This window comes from Lepisosteus oculatus, chromosome 11, assembly GCF_040954835.1.
Source record: "Lepisosteus oculatus isolate fLepOcu1 chromosome 11, fLepOcu1.hap2, whole genome shotgun sequence".
NCBI lineage: Eukaryota > Metazoa > Chordata > Actinopteri > Semionotiformes > Lepisosteidae > Lepisosteus > Lepisosteus oculatus.
Window position 1 is genome coordinate 26,592,729 of NC_090706.1, and position 16,957 is coordinate 26,609,685.

At 36.8% G+C, this 16,957-nt stretch overlaps 1 protein-coding gene across 4 annotated transcripts in view; it reads left to right on the plus strand.

The window, feature by feature from the left end:
* Window positions 1-585: 585 nt before the first annotated feature.
* sh3pxd2b (SH3 and PX domains 2B) overlaps window positions 586-16,957 on the plus strand; it is a 49,635-nt gene continuing 33,263 nt past the window's right edge. For 2 of the 4 annotated variants that reach the window (XM_015349543.2, XM_015349544.2), the window contains exons 1-2: window positions 586-1,001; window positions 11,193-11,273. In XM_015349543.2, the coding sequence (XP_015205029.2) occupies window positions 930-1,001; window positions 11,193-11,273 (153 nt within the window). In that variant the 5' untranslated portion in view covers window positions 586-929. The remainder of the gene's footprint in view (window positions 1,002-11,192; window positions 11,274-16,957) is intronic. The other 2 variants (XM_015349545.2, XM_006631817.3) reach the window with 1 other exon arrangement.

A 16,957-nucleotide genomic window follows, 5' to 3' on the forward strand; every position in this document is an offset into this window, starting at 1 on the left:
CATTATTAGGCTGGATAATACTGTATATTACGGTGGCATTTTTCAGCCAGCAGGAGGAGCCGATAAAGGCTCCAGAGACCCAAAAGCAAGAGTCGACTTCTTGTTAATCATTCTTTATTGAATAAACATTGTGTAAGAGAAGACAAATAAAAATGTTAGTTTCTAGTTTAGTTATCCCAAATACAAAAATACAAGAACATATACGTTAGTTTTATGAAAAGAAATATAGGGCTAAAAGAAAAGAGTAATCGTTAGACTCGGTTCATAACCTGAAATGTAGCAGATGTTTTTGTCTTCTGCTGTTCTCTACTTCACAATAGTACTTCTATACTTAGATGCTGAATATCATTACTATACTACTAATGATGTATAAAAGTTTGAATTTCTTAATGACAATTTTCAGAAAAAAATAGTATTTCGGGCGCATGATGACAAAAATTAAAAAAACCCAAGCAAAACAGAGGTTCAACTGACGAATTACAAGCGTTGACATAGTCACGTAAGCGGTATTTCCAAATAAAACATAGAAAAGAATAATCAGTCACGGTGCTTTGTACTTTTGAAAGAGAACGGCTGATGCAAAACGTCCCCTTTAAGGACTGCAGGGTTTGTCAGCAGAGCCATGCTGTAATATAATTGCAGTCGGTGAGCTGGGATAGGCTGGGAGTTTGGGCTGAAGGCAGGCCGATGTGAAGGCAGCGAGACCTTGCAAGAAAGAGTGAAAAACGAAGGAACCGAGTATATGTGTACTGTGTTACATGACTGCATTAAAAATAAAGCTTAGATTAAGACGTTCCTAAGCCTCCTGACGAGGATCAGACTCACGCACATGATAAAGTTTGGATGTTGATATTCGGGAAATCGGGTGTGATCTTTGCAAAATCCGGACTGCTGTTGTCTTGAGTGAACTTCTGACGGATTACACCATCATGCCCAGACGGACCATAGAAGAAGTAACTGTGCAGGATGTGCAGAAGAGGAGAAACCCCAATAAGCATTATGTACGTAAGAGAAACTGTCTTGTTTAACGCATTAGGTAACTTTTTCTTCTCCTGGTGTTTTATTTTTGTATTTATTGTACATTGGAATCAGCTGTACAAAATTGCATTACACCCTTTAAATCCGCAAACATATACGAAGGATTTTAGCTGGTTAGCTGTATGGGCAGCGATTCAAGTTATGTGAACTCTTTCCATACAAATGTGAATGCGAATATGATGAGATTAAGATAAGCAAAATCGAGCTATTTAGTCTGTGTAATTTAAGTAACCCTTTTTCGTTTGCGTTTGACAACGAGGTGTTCACGCGATATAGTTTTTCAAACGGTAAAGGATTAAGTCGCTATTTGTGATAAAATGCTTAGTGCTTAAAATGTAAATATAAGTACTTTACTTACTATCTGTTTATCCGAGATATTTATCTGATCCATCACAACACTGGGAAGCCTCGCCTGTGTTAACTGGAGCATGCAAAAATCATGGAGTTTTCTAAGGAAAAAAGTTTCTCGACCCACATGTACCGATTTGTAGACTTCCTTTTGTGCGGATGTAAACTCAACAAATTAGAATTAAGTATGCATTAATGTAATATTTTCTTGAAGAGAATTTTGGTATAGTATTTTAATGGGGGAAATGTTAAAATAGTACTACCAGTTCGCCTAAAATACTCTAGGTTGTATATACTTAAGATAGCTGTCTGCTTTCTTGTTGGTTCTCCTGGTATGTTATTCCAGTCTGACTTGTACCAACGTTGGAGAATCTGCACTTTTGATAACTGTGCTTTGGGAAAACGTTGTTAGAAAGAAGGATTAAAGAAGTCGTGAACAAAAACTTGATATAATGCCAGTTCTGAATTTAAAACTATGTCGAGACTGTTGCTCTGCGGTTTTGGTTTATTGGTGTCTTTTGAACAATCGATAACCCGAAAATTGAAGAGGGAGACTGTATTCGGTTAAGTTATCGGATGTTTTAATCGGCTCGCAACCATGAGGAAAAGGCTCAAAAAGTCTTGATAATTTTAAGTGCGATTGTGTTCTTAGCTAACGAGCTGTATTGACAAAAGCTGTCGTTAGTACTTGATATGGAGACCTTTACATCGTTTTGCGAAAACGGAATTCGACTTTTAAAATTAAAGTGCATATTACAATATAAATTTCATTCTTGTTGTAAAAATCTTTGGTATTATAACACAATACCCGAATCCCTCCCATAGAGTCAAATCATATGTTAATGCTGAAGACCTCCTCCGCCCCACTCCCTCACAAACCTCCCAGAATAATGAAAACCATTACTCCATTGAATAAACCCATGCTGTAATTGGTTAACTGTTTCTTTTGTCTCTTGGGAGGTATGTGATGTATTTTTTTCCTTTCGAACATAGTGTGCGATGGAAAGTCAAGTAACGTGTCGCTGAAAGAGCAGGGTTATACCAGGACACACCCAGTTTACATTCATCCACACTGGAAATGCAGATATTATCACCTTCCTTGTTATTGCCTGTTGGCTATTAAGAAGCATCATGCCAGCTGCCTGTGGTGGAGGGCTGGGATTCTTAAATGTCAACGCATGGGCTTCTATACATGAGAAAGGATATTGACATTTGTATGAAGAGAATGCTGTAGAAGGCTGTTTAGTCCCATCAGACGGCCTGTTAGAAAAATGACCATTGTCTTTCTCTTTAAACAGCTCTTATCTAAAGTGAGCTGTTTCTGGTTCAGTGTTTCCTCACCAGCGGGAACGTTTTTTTTCTTGACAGTTTGTTTTCACAGTAACCCTTCTTATAGGTCCAGTGTCAGACAGGTCATTCTGCTCTTTTCTGTTGTACCTCTTTTTTTCTGCTCTCTTCAATCATATTCTTTTGTTTTTTTCCCTCCCCTCTGGACTGTTAGTAGCATGTAACACTCTTAGGACTGAATAAACATCCAGTAATCATAGCTGGTGATTTGGAGGTGGTTTTGCAAAACTAAACCTAATTTCCATAAATTGAAACCATTCAGCTTCTCACACGCAATTATTTTCCTGTCACAAGAAAGTTATCCCATCAAATTAGAATTTCCTTGCCTGTTTAAATGTTGCTAATTCATATTAATCAAATTGCAAAATAGGCAGGAAGGTGTCTGAATATACATTTTGTTAAGAGCTACTTGGCTAAATCTGTCAGCAGAGTACTTCAAATATAATTTTATTAAAGTAAAGTTTACCTTATGACAAAATACCAGAACTTTATGTAGTGACTTTAAAATGTGCTATATTGCAAAGAACCCAGTGGTTTCCAAACAGAGGACAGAGAGGTTTTGTCATATATCTTAACTATCAGGATTTAAGTGCTTTAAATAGGTTAGCTGGAGATCCTAACTCACAATAGGATTTTATGCTACGATTCTAAAACAACTTAAATCAAGATCAGGTTTAATTTTATAATGGAGCAATTTGGTGCAAGAGCCTTGTTTAGTTTTATGTTGCTTTTATGCTTAGCTCTTTTAGAGGTTTTACAGTGTTCATTAAAATACATTATAATATTCTTGGTCCAAGTTTTATCATTACTCTCTGGATGGAAAAGGTTGTCCCATGTGGCATTTTTCAAGTGGCACACAGACAAGCAGTCAATTTTATTTCTGCAGCACTTTATTGTTGCAAAACAGTAAATAGTGTGCCTTAATTATGGCTATTATGAGTGTGTTTTCAGAGAGAGCTGTTATTTAAGCATTTCTCATGGAGCCCAGGCTTTGGCTGCCTTAGGGCAATCACTGTCTTGTAATGTGAGCTCTTCAGCGGGAGAGAGATTTGAATTCTGTACTGTCAAAAAAGTGAGATAGAGGCTACAAGATTTGGATGTACTGTAGATCTGAGTTTATATATAATAATGCAATTGTACAAGTGCCTTTTCAACAAAAAAGGCACATTAGGCTGACTTTGTGAAACCAAGGGTAAAGACAGGCCTTTAAGAGCATTTTTAAAATGTCAGCATTTGCAGAGTCTTTAATACATTTTGCCAATGAGTTCCACAGACATGATGCTGCACACAAGAGGGCTCTATTGCCCACTCTGTGGAGCCTGCTCTTTACAATGTAAGAAGGCCTGAATCAACAGATCTTTGATTAAGGTCTGGAATATACTCATGGAAACGCCTTAAAACTATCTGTAGTTAGACCATTCAGTGTCTTATACTTGAGCAAGAGAACCTTTGAAGTCCTCTCTAAATTTTATTGGGAGTCAGCATAATTTTCAGACTTCGGGAGTTATGTGCCAATGCAGAGTACTTTTAGTTAGCACATGTGTCACAGAAATGTGACCCATGTGCTAACTAAATATATGTTCTACATATTCACTGTTCTAGAAGATAGCCCTGTAAGTAAAGCTCTACAGGAGACTAATCATGATTAAATAAAAACATGGATTACTTCAACATCAGACAGACAGAGTAAGAGTCTGAACCAAGCAGTGCTCTTCAGATAGATGAAAGATCACCCTGTAATGTTCCCAACATGTGCTACAATTGATAGTTAACAGCAAAGTTTGCAACATCCGTCAAATGTATAATTTCAGTTTTGTCAACAAAAACACTGAAGTCACCAGCTTTATGAAGCTGATGTTGGGAGTCTATGAGCATAATCGTTATCTTGTCACAGTTTATTTGAAGAAAGTTCTGATACTGTATATACATAGTTTAATGTGACACAGACACTAGTCAACTGCACAGTCTGCAGCAGTAATATGTGATTTTATCTGCAGATAAATCTGAGTGTTCTCAGTATAGCAGTGAAGTCTGTGATTGTGAGTGAGCTGACTAGAAGGCAATGTGTAAATACTAAAATGTAAAGCTCTCAGCCCAAAACCCTGTGGGACATCATCAGATTTTAAAAAAAGGCCCCTTTTAGTCAAATAGAAGCCAAACCAACAAAGAGCAGAACCAGTTATCTTTAGAAACATTTCTGTTAGAGTCCAGTAGGATGCTGTGACTGACATTATCAAAAGCTGCATTTAAATAGAGAAAGAGAAGAACATTAAATGTCCCGGAGCCAAAAGTCATCACAAAATCCTTAAATACCTTAAGAAAGTCCCAGTGTTGTGTCTTTGTCTAAATCCTAGACAAAATTTTCAAAGAGCTCATCGGATGTAATATGAGATTGTAATAAAGTACTGTAGCTAGCATCCATTCTAAGATTTTTGGTTATTAATTTACTGGTCAACCTTGAATGCCACTGGTGGCTATTCTGACTGGGACAGAAGGAATGACATTCTGACATGAAGTGCTTCCCTTTTCTGCCTTTTTAAAGTTTTTGTTCTGGTTTAATTTCCCAAAAAGGAATACAAATGTTTTAAAGCACAGTATTCTGTGTTTCTCTGCATGAAACACAGAGAACTGATAACAGAAAAAAATGTTATGTAGAGTATGTTATGGATAAACTACTTTATCTAAACTTCTTTGTTTAAAAAAAAGAAATTGGATTAAGTCATGGATCTCCTTCTTCTTGCAAACAAAATATAGAAAAGGATATACAGTACATGTATGCTTCTAAATTGCTAAATGTAAACTCTCAGAATTCTTCAGTGAATAATGTTATAACCTAGACAATAATACATAGTTTGGAAGAGAGCAATCTGTGTACATTCATCTGCTGCTGTCAGAGTTTTAATATGCGTTTCTGCAATTTCTTCATTGGTCCCTTGACTTCACTTAAGTGAATCTGTGACTTATAGCCAGTAGTGGGGCTTACGCCCAACGTTTTTGTCTGCTTACTGAGCATATCAACGACCCAGAAAGAAACTGCACTGCACACAACTTTTTCCAGCTGTCAGCCAGTTTCGTTTAGCTCTGGGAATGTTACCATTCATCAGCTGTTGACGTCAGGGAGGAGCTCTTGTAGTGTAGTTTTCTTCTAGCACTATTTTCCTTCCCGTTGAGTATCTCATGCTAGGGATAGCCTCTAATTTAGGACAGTACAGTACAGAGGACTCAGGGATGAGCTGTAATAGTCTCCCTTTGCAGCCCTGCCCTCTTGTTTCAGACTAGGGAGTACACAACTGGGCCCCCTGCCAACAGAAGCACTCAGCCAGACACAATCATTGTGTAGTTTCCGACTGCCCCCCCCAGCTCCCTTTTCTCCTTTAAGAAAGTGTTTGTTGTGCTTGAACATCAGCCAGCTGACCATTATTTTCAAACAAGAGCCCTGAGCACTTTTTATACTGTATGAATGCAGTGTCCCTTGCTGATGGTGCCAAGAAGTAAAAATTCAAACGTGTAAATGTGGCCACTTTTTCTGTTTTGCCATTTGCAACTGTAAACAAGTACTGTTCCCATTGTCATGGTTATAGGAGTACTGTATGTTTCAAACCACTCAAAGCAATGAGTTAGACTGGATTTTTTAATTGAACAATGCCTTTTCATTTTTTGTAGGTTTCAAAATAAATCTCTAAATTGACAGCATAACAATGAAGATCAGTATGGATTTTGTTTAATTGTAATTCTAAAGAAAAACTCCACAGAATTAATGTCTTATAATATAAGTTATATATTTCCCTTGATCTGGACACTGAAATGTGGATATAAAAAGGATACATGCTAATTATGTCTACTTTGCTCTAGTCTGTGATTGTAGACTTGGGAATCCCAAACTGATATCCCCATGCCTCTCCAGATTGCATCCCTTCTCAGTGTTTGTGTTGAAACTCCCATTAAAACTATTGATTCAGAAAAAAAACACATTGCAGTTGACAGCCTGAATTCTTCACAGAACAACTAACAGCCGTCTCTTTGCAGCAGAGGGGTCACATTTTCTATGGGCTGAATTTAGGAAATGTTAAAGGGCAGGTTGAGTATAGTCCTTATCAAAAGTGTTCTATAGCAAATGATTATTGCAGCAGCATTTTGACCCTGAAGCATGATGTACACAGATGTAAGACAGCTAAACATGGCTTGGCTGGGTTAATACTGCGATGGGAGACTTCCTGAGAAAACTATGTTGCACCCTTTCTCTGGACCAGAATTTCCAAAACGAGTGCACCCGAATGGTGACCAGGGATACTGTGATAAGGTACCATCCTTCACATGAGACTTTATACTGAGGTCCTGACTTCCTTGTTATTAAATATCCCATGGCAGTGTATGTGGTAGAAGTATTTACTCTTGGTTGCTTTTAATTCAAGCCTGTACTGTCCATACTTTCCAAGATATCCAGAAGAAGTGAGTCTTGCACTCTTCGTGCATCAGTTTCAGATATTTTAGGATTAAAAGAACAATGCCATGCATATAAGTTTTGTTATCTCAGTTACACCATTTTTTTATGTTAGCCTTTTTGATTTTGTTTGGACCATAAATGATAAGTGCTGTAATGGGAATAAAACCACTTCAATTTGTGTCTGTGTGACAAAGATTACACATTGGCTTAAGATATTGAATGTATCATTGTGTCATTTATAGCTCTTAAAGTGATGGGGATGTCCTTTATGATGGGTATCTCGTAAATGTTCGTTATGTTTGGTAATGCCATAGAAACCCACAAGGAAATGACAACGCTGAGATTGTCTCAGGCCACGGATGGTCAAAATTCCCCTGTTGAAAGGAAAAAGAGATAAACCTCAGAGAAAGGAACTGAGCTGTACCACATGTACTTCCAGCCATTACCAAAGGATGTGTGGTGAATGGACTGTGCTCAAGCCCTGCAGTGCACAGTCATATTTCCTTTCTTTTTTAACAGACAAATTTCCTTCTGTGGGGCAAATGACATTGACAAAACAAAAATAGATGCATCCTGAAAACTGAACTGATAGGAAATATGATTAAGCAATACTTTTTTACTGTTCAGGTAATCCAAAAAATGTAATTACAGAAATGTAATTTTGTGATACATGAAAAAACCCAATCAATTTGAAAATTGCTATGGGTCGCTGTAGTATCTGTGAGACAAAATCATTTTTTCTGGTCCATTCACATGTGATTGTATGTTCTATTGTGTGTTCTCTTTAGAAGAGATATTTGCTTTGTGATCATGTTTGTGTTTAAATTTTGTTTTAGGCAGGTCCATTATGTATCAGAGTGAAATGAAAGCAGGTTGCATGAGAAACCACAAAAGCAGGTTGCATTCAATTACACAGAACTAAAGGGAGTCAGAAAGTGTTTTTCATCCAGTCATGGAGAAATAGGCCTTGATGTGTTACAGTTGCAAAGATAATGCAATGTTCCTGATTGGTTTATAATTGCCGTCTTTGCCTAAAAGGTTGGGATATTTTAAGAATGCTTTTTTTTATAGGAAAAAGAATGCAAACCCAGGAAATTTCACTGGGAAATTGCAGCCACAAAAAGCACTCAACTCTTTAGAATAACACCGTCTGCCTCAATTATTTTCATACTTGCCCTCACCCTATAAGGACTATTTTGTAGTCTTTGTGATGTCTTTGACATTGGCTTGACAAAGTTTCAGGATATGAGGGAGGTTTAACTTGCTGTGGGCTTTCCTGTTGTATACTGTATAGATGCTGTTCATTCCTTTATGTGGTACCATAGTGCACTACTTTACTTATTCCGCAGTGGATGATTAGATAGTTTCAACTATTGCCACAAGCAGTCTGATTTCTTCTCTTTTTGAAAACAAGGGCTTCTACACAGGTGTGACTCATGCGTTCATAAAGCAAAAAACATCCCAGGATGCTTAGAATGATGTATCAAAAAAAAGGTGAACAACCCAGGTTGCTTATAATTCTGGTTAGTATGGCTACAAGAAACTCCTCAGTGACTTTGAAAGAGTGGAGATTGCTCGGGTACATTTTATATGAGCGTCAATGACAAAAACAGCTCAACTTCTTGATGTTTCACAAGCAGCGGTGTCTTAAGGTGAGGTGATGACAGAACTCGAAGGAAAGCCATCGACTGCAAACAGCAAAAGAAGGACAGAAGCACATACTCTAGGATCATGATATTCCTGCATTGATTCACAGTGCAAGCAGACAAGCAAATGCAGATCAAGTGACTGCACATTTCACCTGGCAGTGGAAATGGGTCAACCTGATGGTACAAAGAGGACTACCTTCACCATGTTCTTGACAAATTGACAAGTGCACGTGTGGTGTTAACCTAAAGCACCCTACAGCCCTGAGTGCTTGGTTTCAACATTGAAGGGCCCTGATGGTTCTGTAATCTTGTAGGGAATATTTTCCTGGTATGGTTTGGGTGTTCTCATTTTATTAGAAGGCATGGTCAGTGCTAGTTGCTACTTAATAGCAATGAGTGATCATCTTCATTTCACGTTGAAGCATTTCTTTCCTCTTGGGAGGGGTGTCTTCCAGGATGACAGTGCCCTCATCCACAGAGAAAATGTGGTTGTCCAGTGGTTTAATGACTATGATGCGTATGTCACAACCTCCTCAGTCAGCTGATCTGAATCCCATTAAGCATTTATTGGATATTTTAGAACAATGCCTTAGTATGAAGGTATGGTGAGAAAGTGTATTCCACCTCTATCAGTCAAATGTCAAGTTGATTGACTTTCTTGTGTCTGAATGGCATCTCATCCCTTCTGCAATAATTACAGGTGCTGATTAATACTATTGCACAGAATGTAGCCAAGTGACTTTACATTGATGTCTCTCCATGTTTTGTCCAGCATATGAATGTGGGAGAGAGAATATAAAATGACTATACTGTTGAATGGTGAATATTGCTCCCTACCCTTATAGATGCACTCAGGGTGAGCCCATTACCTACCTACATGTGTTTTGAGAGGTTTTGTCGTACACGGCCAATGTGCTTTCAGATGGATTGGTGTGATTACGGTATACTGCAGATTTGCTCCTTCTCAGTGACCTTTTTCAAGCTACTATCAATATTCAGACACACTCTGTTTAAAGCTGGTCTAACTGTAACCAAAATATCTATTTTATAAGATTCAATGGAGCCTGAGATACTTTTGGATTGTATTTTGAGATTTGTTTGTTGGATTTATTCTTTTGGAATCATTGTGTTTTTTAGTCTATGAGCTCTTTTGTTCTGTATGTGTTTTGCTTGTTGGGTTTTTGTCAATGAACTGAAACAGTGTTTTGTAAGGAGGAATGGTCTAAAATTCCTCCTAACCATTGTGCAAGTCTCATTAGCAGCTAAAGGAAACATTTGGTGGAGGTTATTGCTGCTAAAGGAGTTTCTACCAGTTAAGCATATTGTGTTTGTCTATTATTATGACTTCGTTCAAGATCAGACCACATTTCTATGAGTAATTAATGCAGAAATCCTGTATAATCCAATGTTGTTACTCATTCTACTATGAAGTTCTATGTATTTGAGTTTATTCTTTTCTCTCTTCTGTTGTAATAATAATACAGGTATTTTTTTTAATCTGAAAATGTTTATTTGAAAATTTTCAGTTTAAGTTCTCTATAGCGTTAAGAGACTCTTTGACACTATTTGCTGTAAATGAAGATATGCAAGACCCAAACACAGTGACATATCAGTGCTTCGCTACAGCTGTGTTCAGGATACAAAATACTAGCTACAAGATTGCTATAAGGACCACAGTTTGTTAAGGGAATCTGGTCTGCATACTGTGCTTAGCATTAGCTGAGTCTAAGATTATGGTGGCAGATCTACATTGCATGTTAGGGTTGGGGGTCAAAGACCAGTGTTAACGTCAGGGTTTAGAATTAGAAAGCGATTTTTGTGACTCATTTTCTTTAATGTTATTCGTATTTATAGTGATAAGCCGTTAACACTACGGGATATTTAATGGAGTAATTTGAGAGAAGTACCTAGCTCAAGGATAGAACAGCAGCATCCTGCCTGGGATTTAAATCCACAGCCATCTGTTCAGGAGCACAGACCCCATCCATTTCTCCTTTCAGTCATCTTAGATTTGACTTGGGTTAAGGCTACAACTGGAGCTATTTATAGTTAGAGCTAGGGTTGGTTTTGGGGCAGGAATTAGGGATATGTCTGAATCTAGAATTATGGTTAGGTATAGAACAATTAAGTTTGTCTGTTAGGGTTGGAATCAAAGCATTTTGACATGTTTTCTGTACCCACTGCAAACAAATAATATGGACATCTTTAATGAAGACCTTTACCAGTCTTGTTTTATACAGTACATCTGTATTTGTGTTGCCTTTAACATAATCCCTTGCATAAGAGTGCAGTGTTGTGAACTTTTATTTGGATTGAAAAATAATGTTAAGTTAATGACATGTAATCTTTTCCCTGTCTTCCCTTAGGTTTACATCATTAAAGTCTCCTGGTCTGATGGCTCCACGGAGATCATATACAGACGCTACAGCAAATTCTTCGATCTGCAGGTATGTTTTTCATTGTTCCATTTTTTTTTTAAAAAGGAGGGTCGCTAAAAGCAGAGTCTTACACCGTAGTGTTAGGCTCATACAGTAGCTACAATTCAACATTTAACTCTCGTTTGGAGTCTTTTCTTGTATCAATCAAAGGAAATCTGCAGTATTTTTGTATTATGTAGGGCACGTCATAAAACAAAAGAATGCTATAGCAACAATGGTTTTTATTTTTTAAATTCAGGTATTAAGTTGTCACGCAGTAATGGGAACTTAAATTGTTGCATATTGCTCACCTTTGCCTCACATTAAATTTTGCTGGTTTCAGTAACATAAAATGGAGAAAGCATGTCAGTGTTTTTGTGCTGGGCTTGTTTGTACATGTTCTTTCTAGTCTTCTGATACAGCATTCCTAGATAGTTGATAGAGCATAGAAGTGTAGAGGTTTCAGAAAAGTGCTTTGTTTCCCTTACAAATAAGAGTTTTTGCCTCTAATGCATATGTGGGTTTTAAACAATGCTTCCAAAAAGAAATTGTAGTAACGTCATAGTCTGCAACATAGAATTAGTCTTATTTCAACTTCTGTGATAGACAATAGTTAAGTTTTAAGGCACATCTTCAGAGGCTGAATTCATAAGGTTTTCATTCTTGTTCCAGTGTGAAAATATCAGGCTCATGATAGAAAGGTGTGAACGGATTTCAAGATATTTCTGTTTTCATCGACCTACCTGGTGTAGCTTCACGTTGCCACAAGATAATTTATCACCATTGATGCAAAGGTATCCTGAGGCCTGTTTCGTGGTCAGGGGCCCAAGGAAATGAAGCCAGGGGCTGCAGATAGCTACCCTGAAGAGCAGCCTGCCTCTGAAAGGATCATTCACGTTGACTTTATCACACAGAAGCACCTGGATACATTGCAGGCTATGCAGCTAAGAACGCACTATAGATCTATGGGCCTTTGATTAAATTGAAAATCTGTGCCATCCGCAAATCATTACCTTTTTATCCATAACATGACGATGTGTTTTAAGTTTTCATAACCTTCTTCCTCCGTCATTCATGTGCTTGAATTGTTACATGCTGTTGCAGCTGGATATTTTTTTTTCATTCAGACTGGAAGTCCTTTTTTCAGTAAATAAAATAATAAAGACATACAAAATAAATGTTATATCATAACTGCATAAAAAGTACACATTGTGTATGATTTGGCTGCAGATTAGCTTTTGATTGAAAACTAAGAATTAAATGTTTATTTGCTATATATTATTAACATATTTAATAGTAAGCAATTGTAGACTAAATGTTTTTTTTTTAATGTGTGGGACTGTGAAAGTCCATGTGTGTTAATACATTCACTATTCAGAAATAAAACAATTTATATTATGCCCACATGTAGTGTAGTTGTAAATAGTTACTTTTCAGGCTTACATAAATCTGTCTACCCCATCCGTCTTTTTTTTAGCAAGCGTCTATGAATACACTAAAAATCTATATTTTGCTTGTCTCATTAGGAATAGTGTAGCTGCAAACTAAAGTGCTAAAGAAGACTGTCATAGTAGTAATCAGACGCCTAAAACACATTCCGTTCTGATGAGATGTGGGTGAAAATTATACTCCCTGTTGTGCTAACGGTCATCCGTCAGTGAAGAAAACCTTTACCTTTAATATGGCAAGGAAAAAAAGAAGACTGTAAGCAGAACTTTTTGCCTTTCTTGGCTGTTATATGAACCATTCAGACAGACCTATAAAATGTTTAGTAGAATTTATGAATTAAAGTACAGTAGTTTTGCAAACACCATATAATTCACGAATCTTTGTTTCAAGTATTAAGGTCAAAGCTGTCAGTCTTTGCCAGAAAGACGAACTTCAAATAAGTAAAACTTTTTTTAAAGTTTCAAAGAATGCTTTTAACTTATTCTTTCTGTAGGTTATACTACCCTTTAAAAACATTTTACAAATGATACTTTAAACATATGTATTTTATGTAATGCTATAAACAAGCAACAGATACAGTAGTGACAAAAAATGGAAACACTAAATTAAGGACTTTTACCAATTACTGTATATAGGAAGCCAGGGCTTCCATGTAAGGTTTATATCATGTGTTAATTAAGCAAATAACATCCCAGCATGCTTAGAATCATGTATAAAAATGCTAGACAGGCCAGCTTGTGTATAATTACAATATCGTGGCTAGAAGTGGAGACCTCTCTGACTCTGATTGCTGGGGTGCATTTGAGGGGAGATTCTGAGACCAAGATGGCTCAACTTCCTATTGCTTCTCAAGCAGCTGTCTAAAGTGATGTCAGCATGGAACTCTGAGGGAAAGACATAGCAAAGGGCAAAAGGTGGTGGAGTTGCATTCTCCAGGATCATGATATCTGTGCATTAATTTAAAAGTACAAGGCCAAACAAGACAAGTTCTACAGACAACTGGAGATCAAGGGAATGCAATTTTTTTTCTTGGGGCACTAGCAGTTAGCTTAAAAAAAACATAGTCCTCTGAATACTCCACAGAGCAGGATAGCATAGTGCTTCAGTGCAAAAATAGCTCATCACAACTGGCAGTACACATCTGTACACCTAGTGGTGCAAAGAGCACCAGCAATGGACTACTGGACAGTGGGGAAATGTGATGTAGTCAGATGAATCAGCCTGAAGAAGCCTACAGGTCTGAATGAAAGGATCTGATTGTTCCACAGCATTTTAGGGTGCATTTTCCTGCCATAGTTACGTACCATGGGTGCACTCATTCCCTTAGAAGGCAAGAATGTTCCAGCTGAGCATTGGCTTAAGATCGAGTGACTGAGAAGGCCATGACATATGGGTAACATCAGAGTCATGCACTTAGGCCACAACACATTATGGCCTCAATCCCTTATTACATGACTTTTTATGTTTCCATAGTTTTGTTCACTACCTGTATTACCTGTATATATATATAGATATTTGTGCTTGCTTTTACACAACTCAGTTTACAGTTTAGAAATAACTATTATAGAAAAATAAAAAGATGCAGAAAGATTACTAACATCCTTCATGAAAATTACTCATATACAGTAGTACATTTGCATATCAGTAGTGAATAAGGACAGGATTCTCTATTGCACAACAAACTGCATCCTATGCAATATTGTCAGTCTGGAAACAATTAAATAAAACATATGTCATCATTTAGAAGATGCTGAACTGTGGAAATCTGTTTCTATAAATAAAAGCCACACACTTAACGTACTAAACGTAAATTCCTTATGCAAGGGACTTGGGAAATTATCTACACTTCTGGAATTATTTTAACACAGCACACTCTCTCTTTTCGAACCTTTGTTTACTGAACTAAAAAAAAAAATCTAGAAAAGATTCAGTTGTAGTTCTCTGCCACTAGTGTGTGTTAAGAGTAATACCGAAAATCCTGTACCTGACCCATTCCTTTTTGCCAAGTTTGCTCTGGGTTATTGTGCCTCTTGAATTGTGTATGACTCCTATCTTTGTTTATGGCTCTTGAAGTAGTTTCCAGGCAGTGTTTTGGCCTTCCAATGTCAGGCTTGAAACATGAGACTTTTGTTTCACTATGCAATTTTTTTCTTTAAAAAAAATCAGTTTGCAAGACCATGTGCTGAACCAGCATATTGTGCACAGCAGAGATACAGGGGAAGGAAATGGAGCCTAAAAAAGGAGACTGTTTTAGCTCTAAAGGAAATACTTATTTTTTAAGATTAGCTTGATTTTCTTAGACCCTACAGCTTCTCTATGTTAGATCCTTATGTTAAAGGAGAAATGCATAAAAGCTTTGGAGAATATATTAAAAAGAGTATTAGAAATGTTCTGAATATGTAAAACTAGTGCTGACTTTGTCCCTCAAACTGAGTATGTTCCGTTGAATCATTACTTTACTACTTCAGCCCATATCTGAACATTGGATGAGTATACATCAATCCATCATTAAGCCAGCCATAACATTTTTTAGTTTTTTTGAGCCTTGAAAAACTAATTAGCAGAAGTTGCCAATGTGTTGTGTAATGGAAGACTCTATTCCTTATGAGTAAAGTTCAGTAGGGGATCAATTTGATGTTTGGTTAAACAGTTCTTTTTCAGGGAGTAAGTGAATCAGTTTTTGGACTTTTCCTGTTGACAGTAAAATGATTTACTGATTGATGAGCAACAGTGCGAGAAAGTAAGAAAGACAATGATAGGTTTCCTTTACTATGTTTGACTAATGTGGTGGGTGCTTGTAGATGAAATCAAAGGTATATCCAATTTTGAAGATCACTTAAATTTTGAAATATTATTTGAATATCAAGATTTGTTCTGGAAAGGGAGCAGAAGTGCCAAGGTTGTCAACCACTTCCGGCCTTTGGAGATTGGGTGCTGCACCTGGCCCGTTTCCTTTAAATGCCAAATAGATTTATTACTTTTCTATAGTTTTTTTCTGGAATAAATGGCTTTGTTCTCTTTAGTCGTGAAGTCTCATAAGCTATGAAAAATAGTGTTCATTGTCTTAATTTCCAGCTCTTGAGTGTCTTGCTTCAAGAACCTCATGCAAAAGACTTTTGTCTTTTGAGATGCCTGACAGACAGAGCCTGGAGCCAGATGTTAGCAAATGTACAATGTACAATGTTAGCAAATGAGCCAAAGCTCTGGTATGTCTTTTAAATGAAGAAAATTGCTTATCATATTTTCCTCTAAAAAGTGTTTTCTTCTACACATAATACAGCCACATGGGTATCTAAAATGGGGTCAGTTTGCTTGCATTGCCAGACGTTTAAGCTATATGTCACAAGTTTCTCTCAAAAGCTAATGGTTTGATGAAGGCTTGTCTTTGTCAACAGTGTTACTGCAGTCTAGTTTCAGTTTTGTGGCTGCATATTTTGTTCTGGATTTCCTCAGCTCTTTGTTTAAAACAGTGCTGCATGATCTCAGTTCTAAATGTACCTCTTCATAGTTTCCATTTGTGTCTTCTCATTTGTGTTTCACAGTTGTTTCTGAAAAAGTCCACTTGGCTGACTTCATCAATTCCGACTGAAGATTTTGAATAGTTTAATCAGGTTTTCTCCCCAAGGCTAAAAAACGTAATTTATTTGAGCCTTTCAGAGCAAGACATTCCTTCATGTGCAGGAATGTTCTTAATCTGGTCACTTTGTTTTCTAGATTGATTCCAGTACAGGAACACATTGTTTGTAACAATGTTCTAAATGAGGTCTTACTAATTACTAATTATTTAACATCAGTGCATTTAAATTCCATACTTTAAAGTGTATATATAACATAATATTATATTCTGTTGAATATTGTCGATGAAAAGAGTTTGGTAATATAGACACGAGCCATTTGTCACAGCCGGTTGAGTTTCTAAGTTTCTGCATTTCACATCTTGTATCTTTAAACAATGTTTTAACTACTTTCCTGGCATTTAATACTCTGACTTTGTCTACATTTAATATTTTCTGCCACAGTTTTCCATCTTGAATTTTGTCTTTATCTTTCTGGACTTCCTTTGTCGCTTCTATATTTTGCTAATCCTATACTGGCATAATTTCCAATTTTTACATTGTAATTTTACTTTAATACAGATGGATTATAATTGATTAAGAAACAAGGCAGAAGGAACATTTGGTATTTTTACCTACTTCAATCAAGTTCAGAGAGTATTGATAGAATACAGTTGTGTTAAAAGAGTTTGGGACTATTTTACTTTGGCT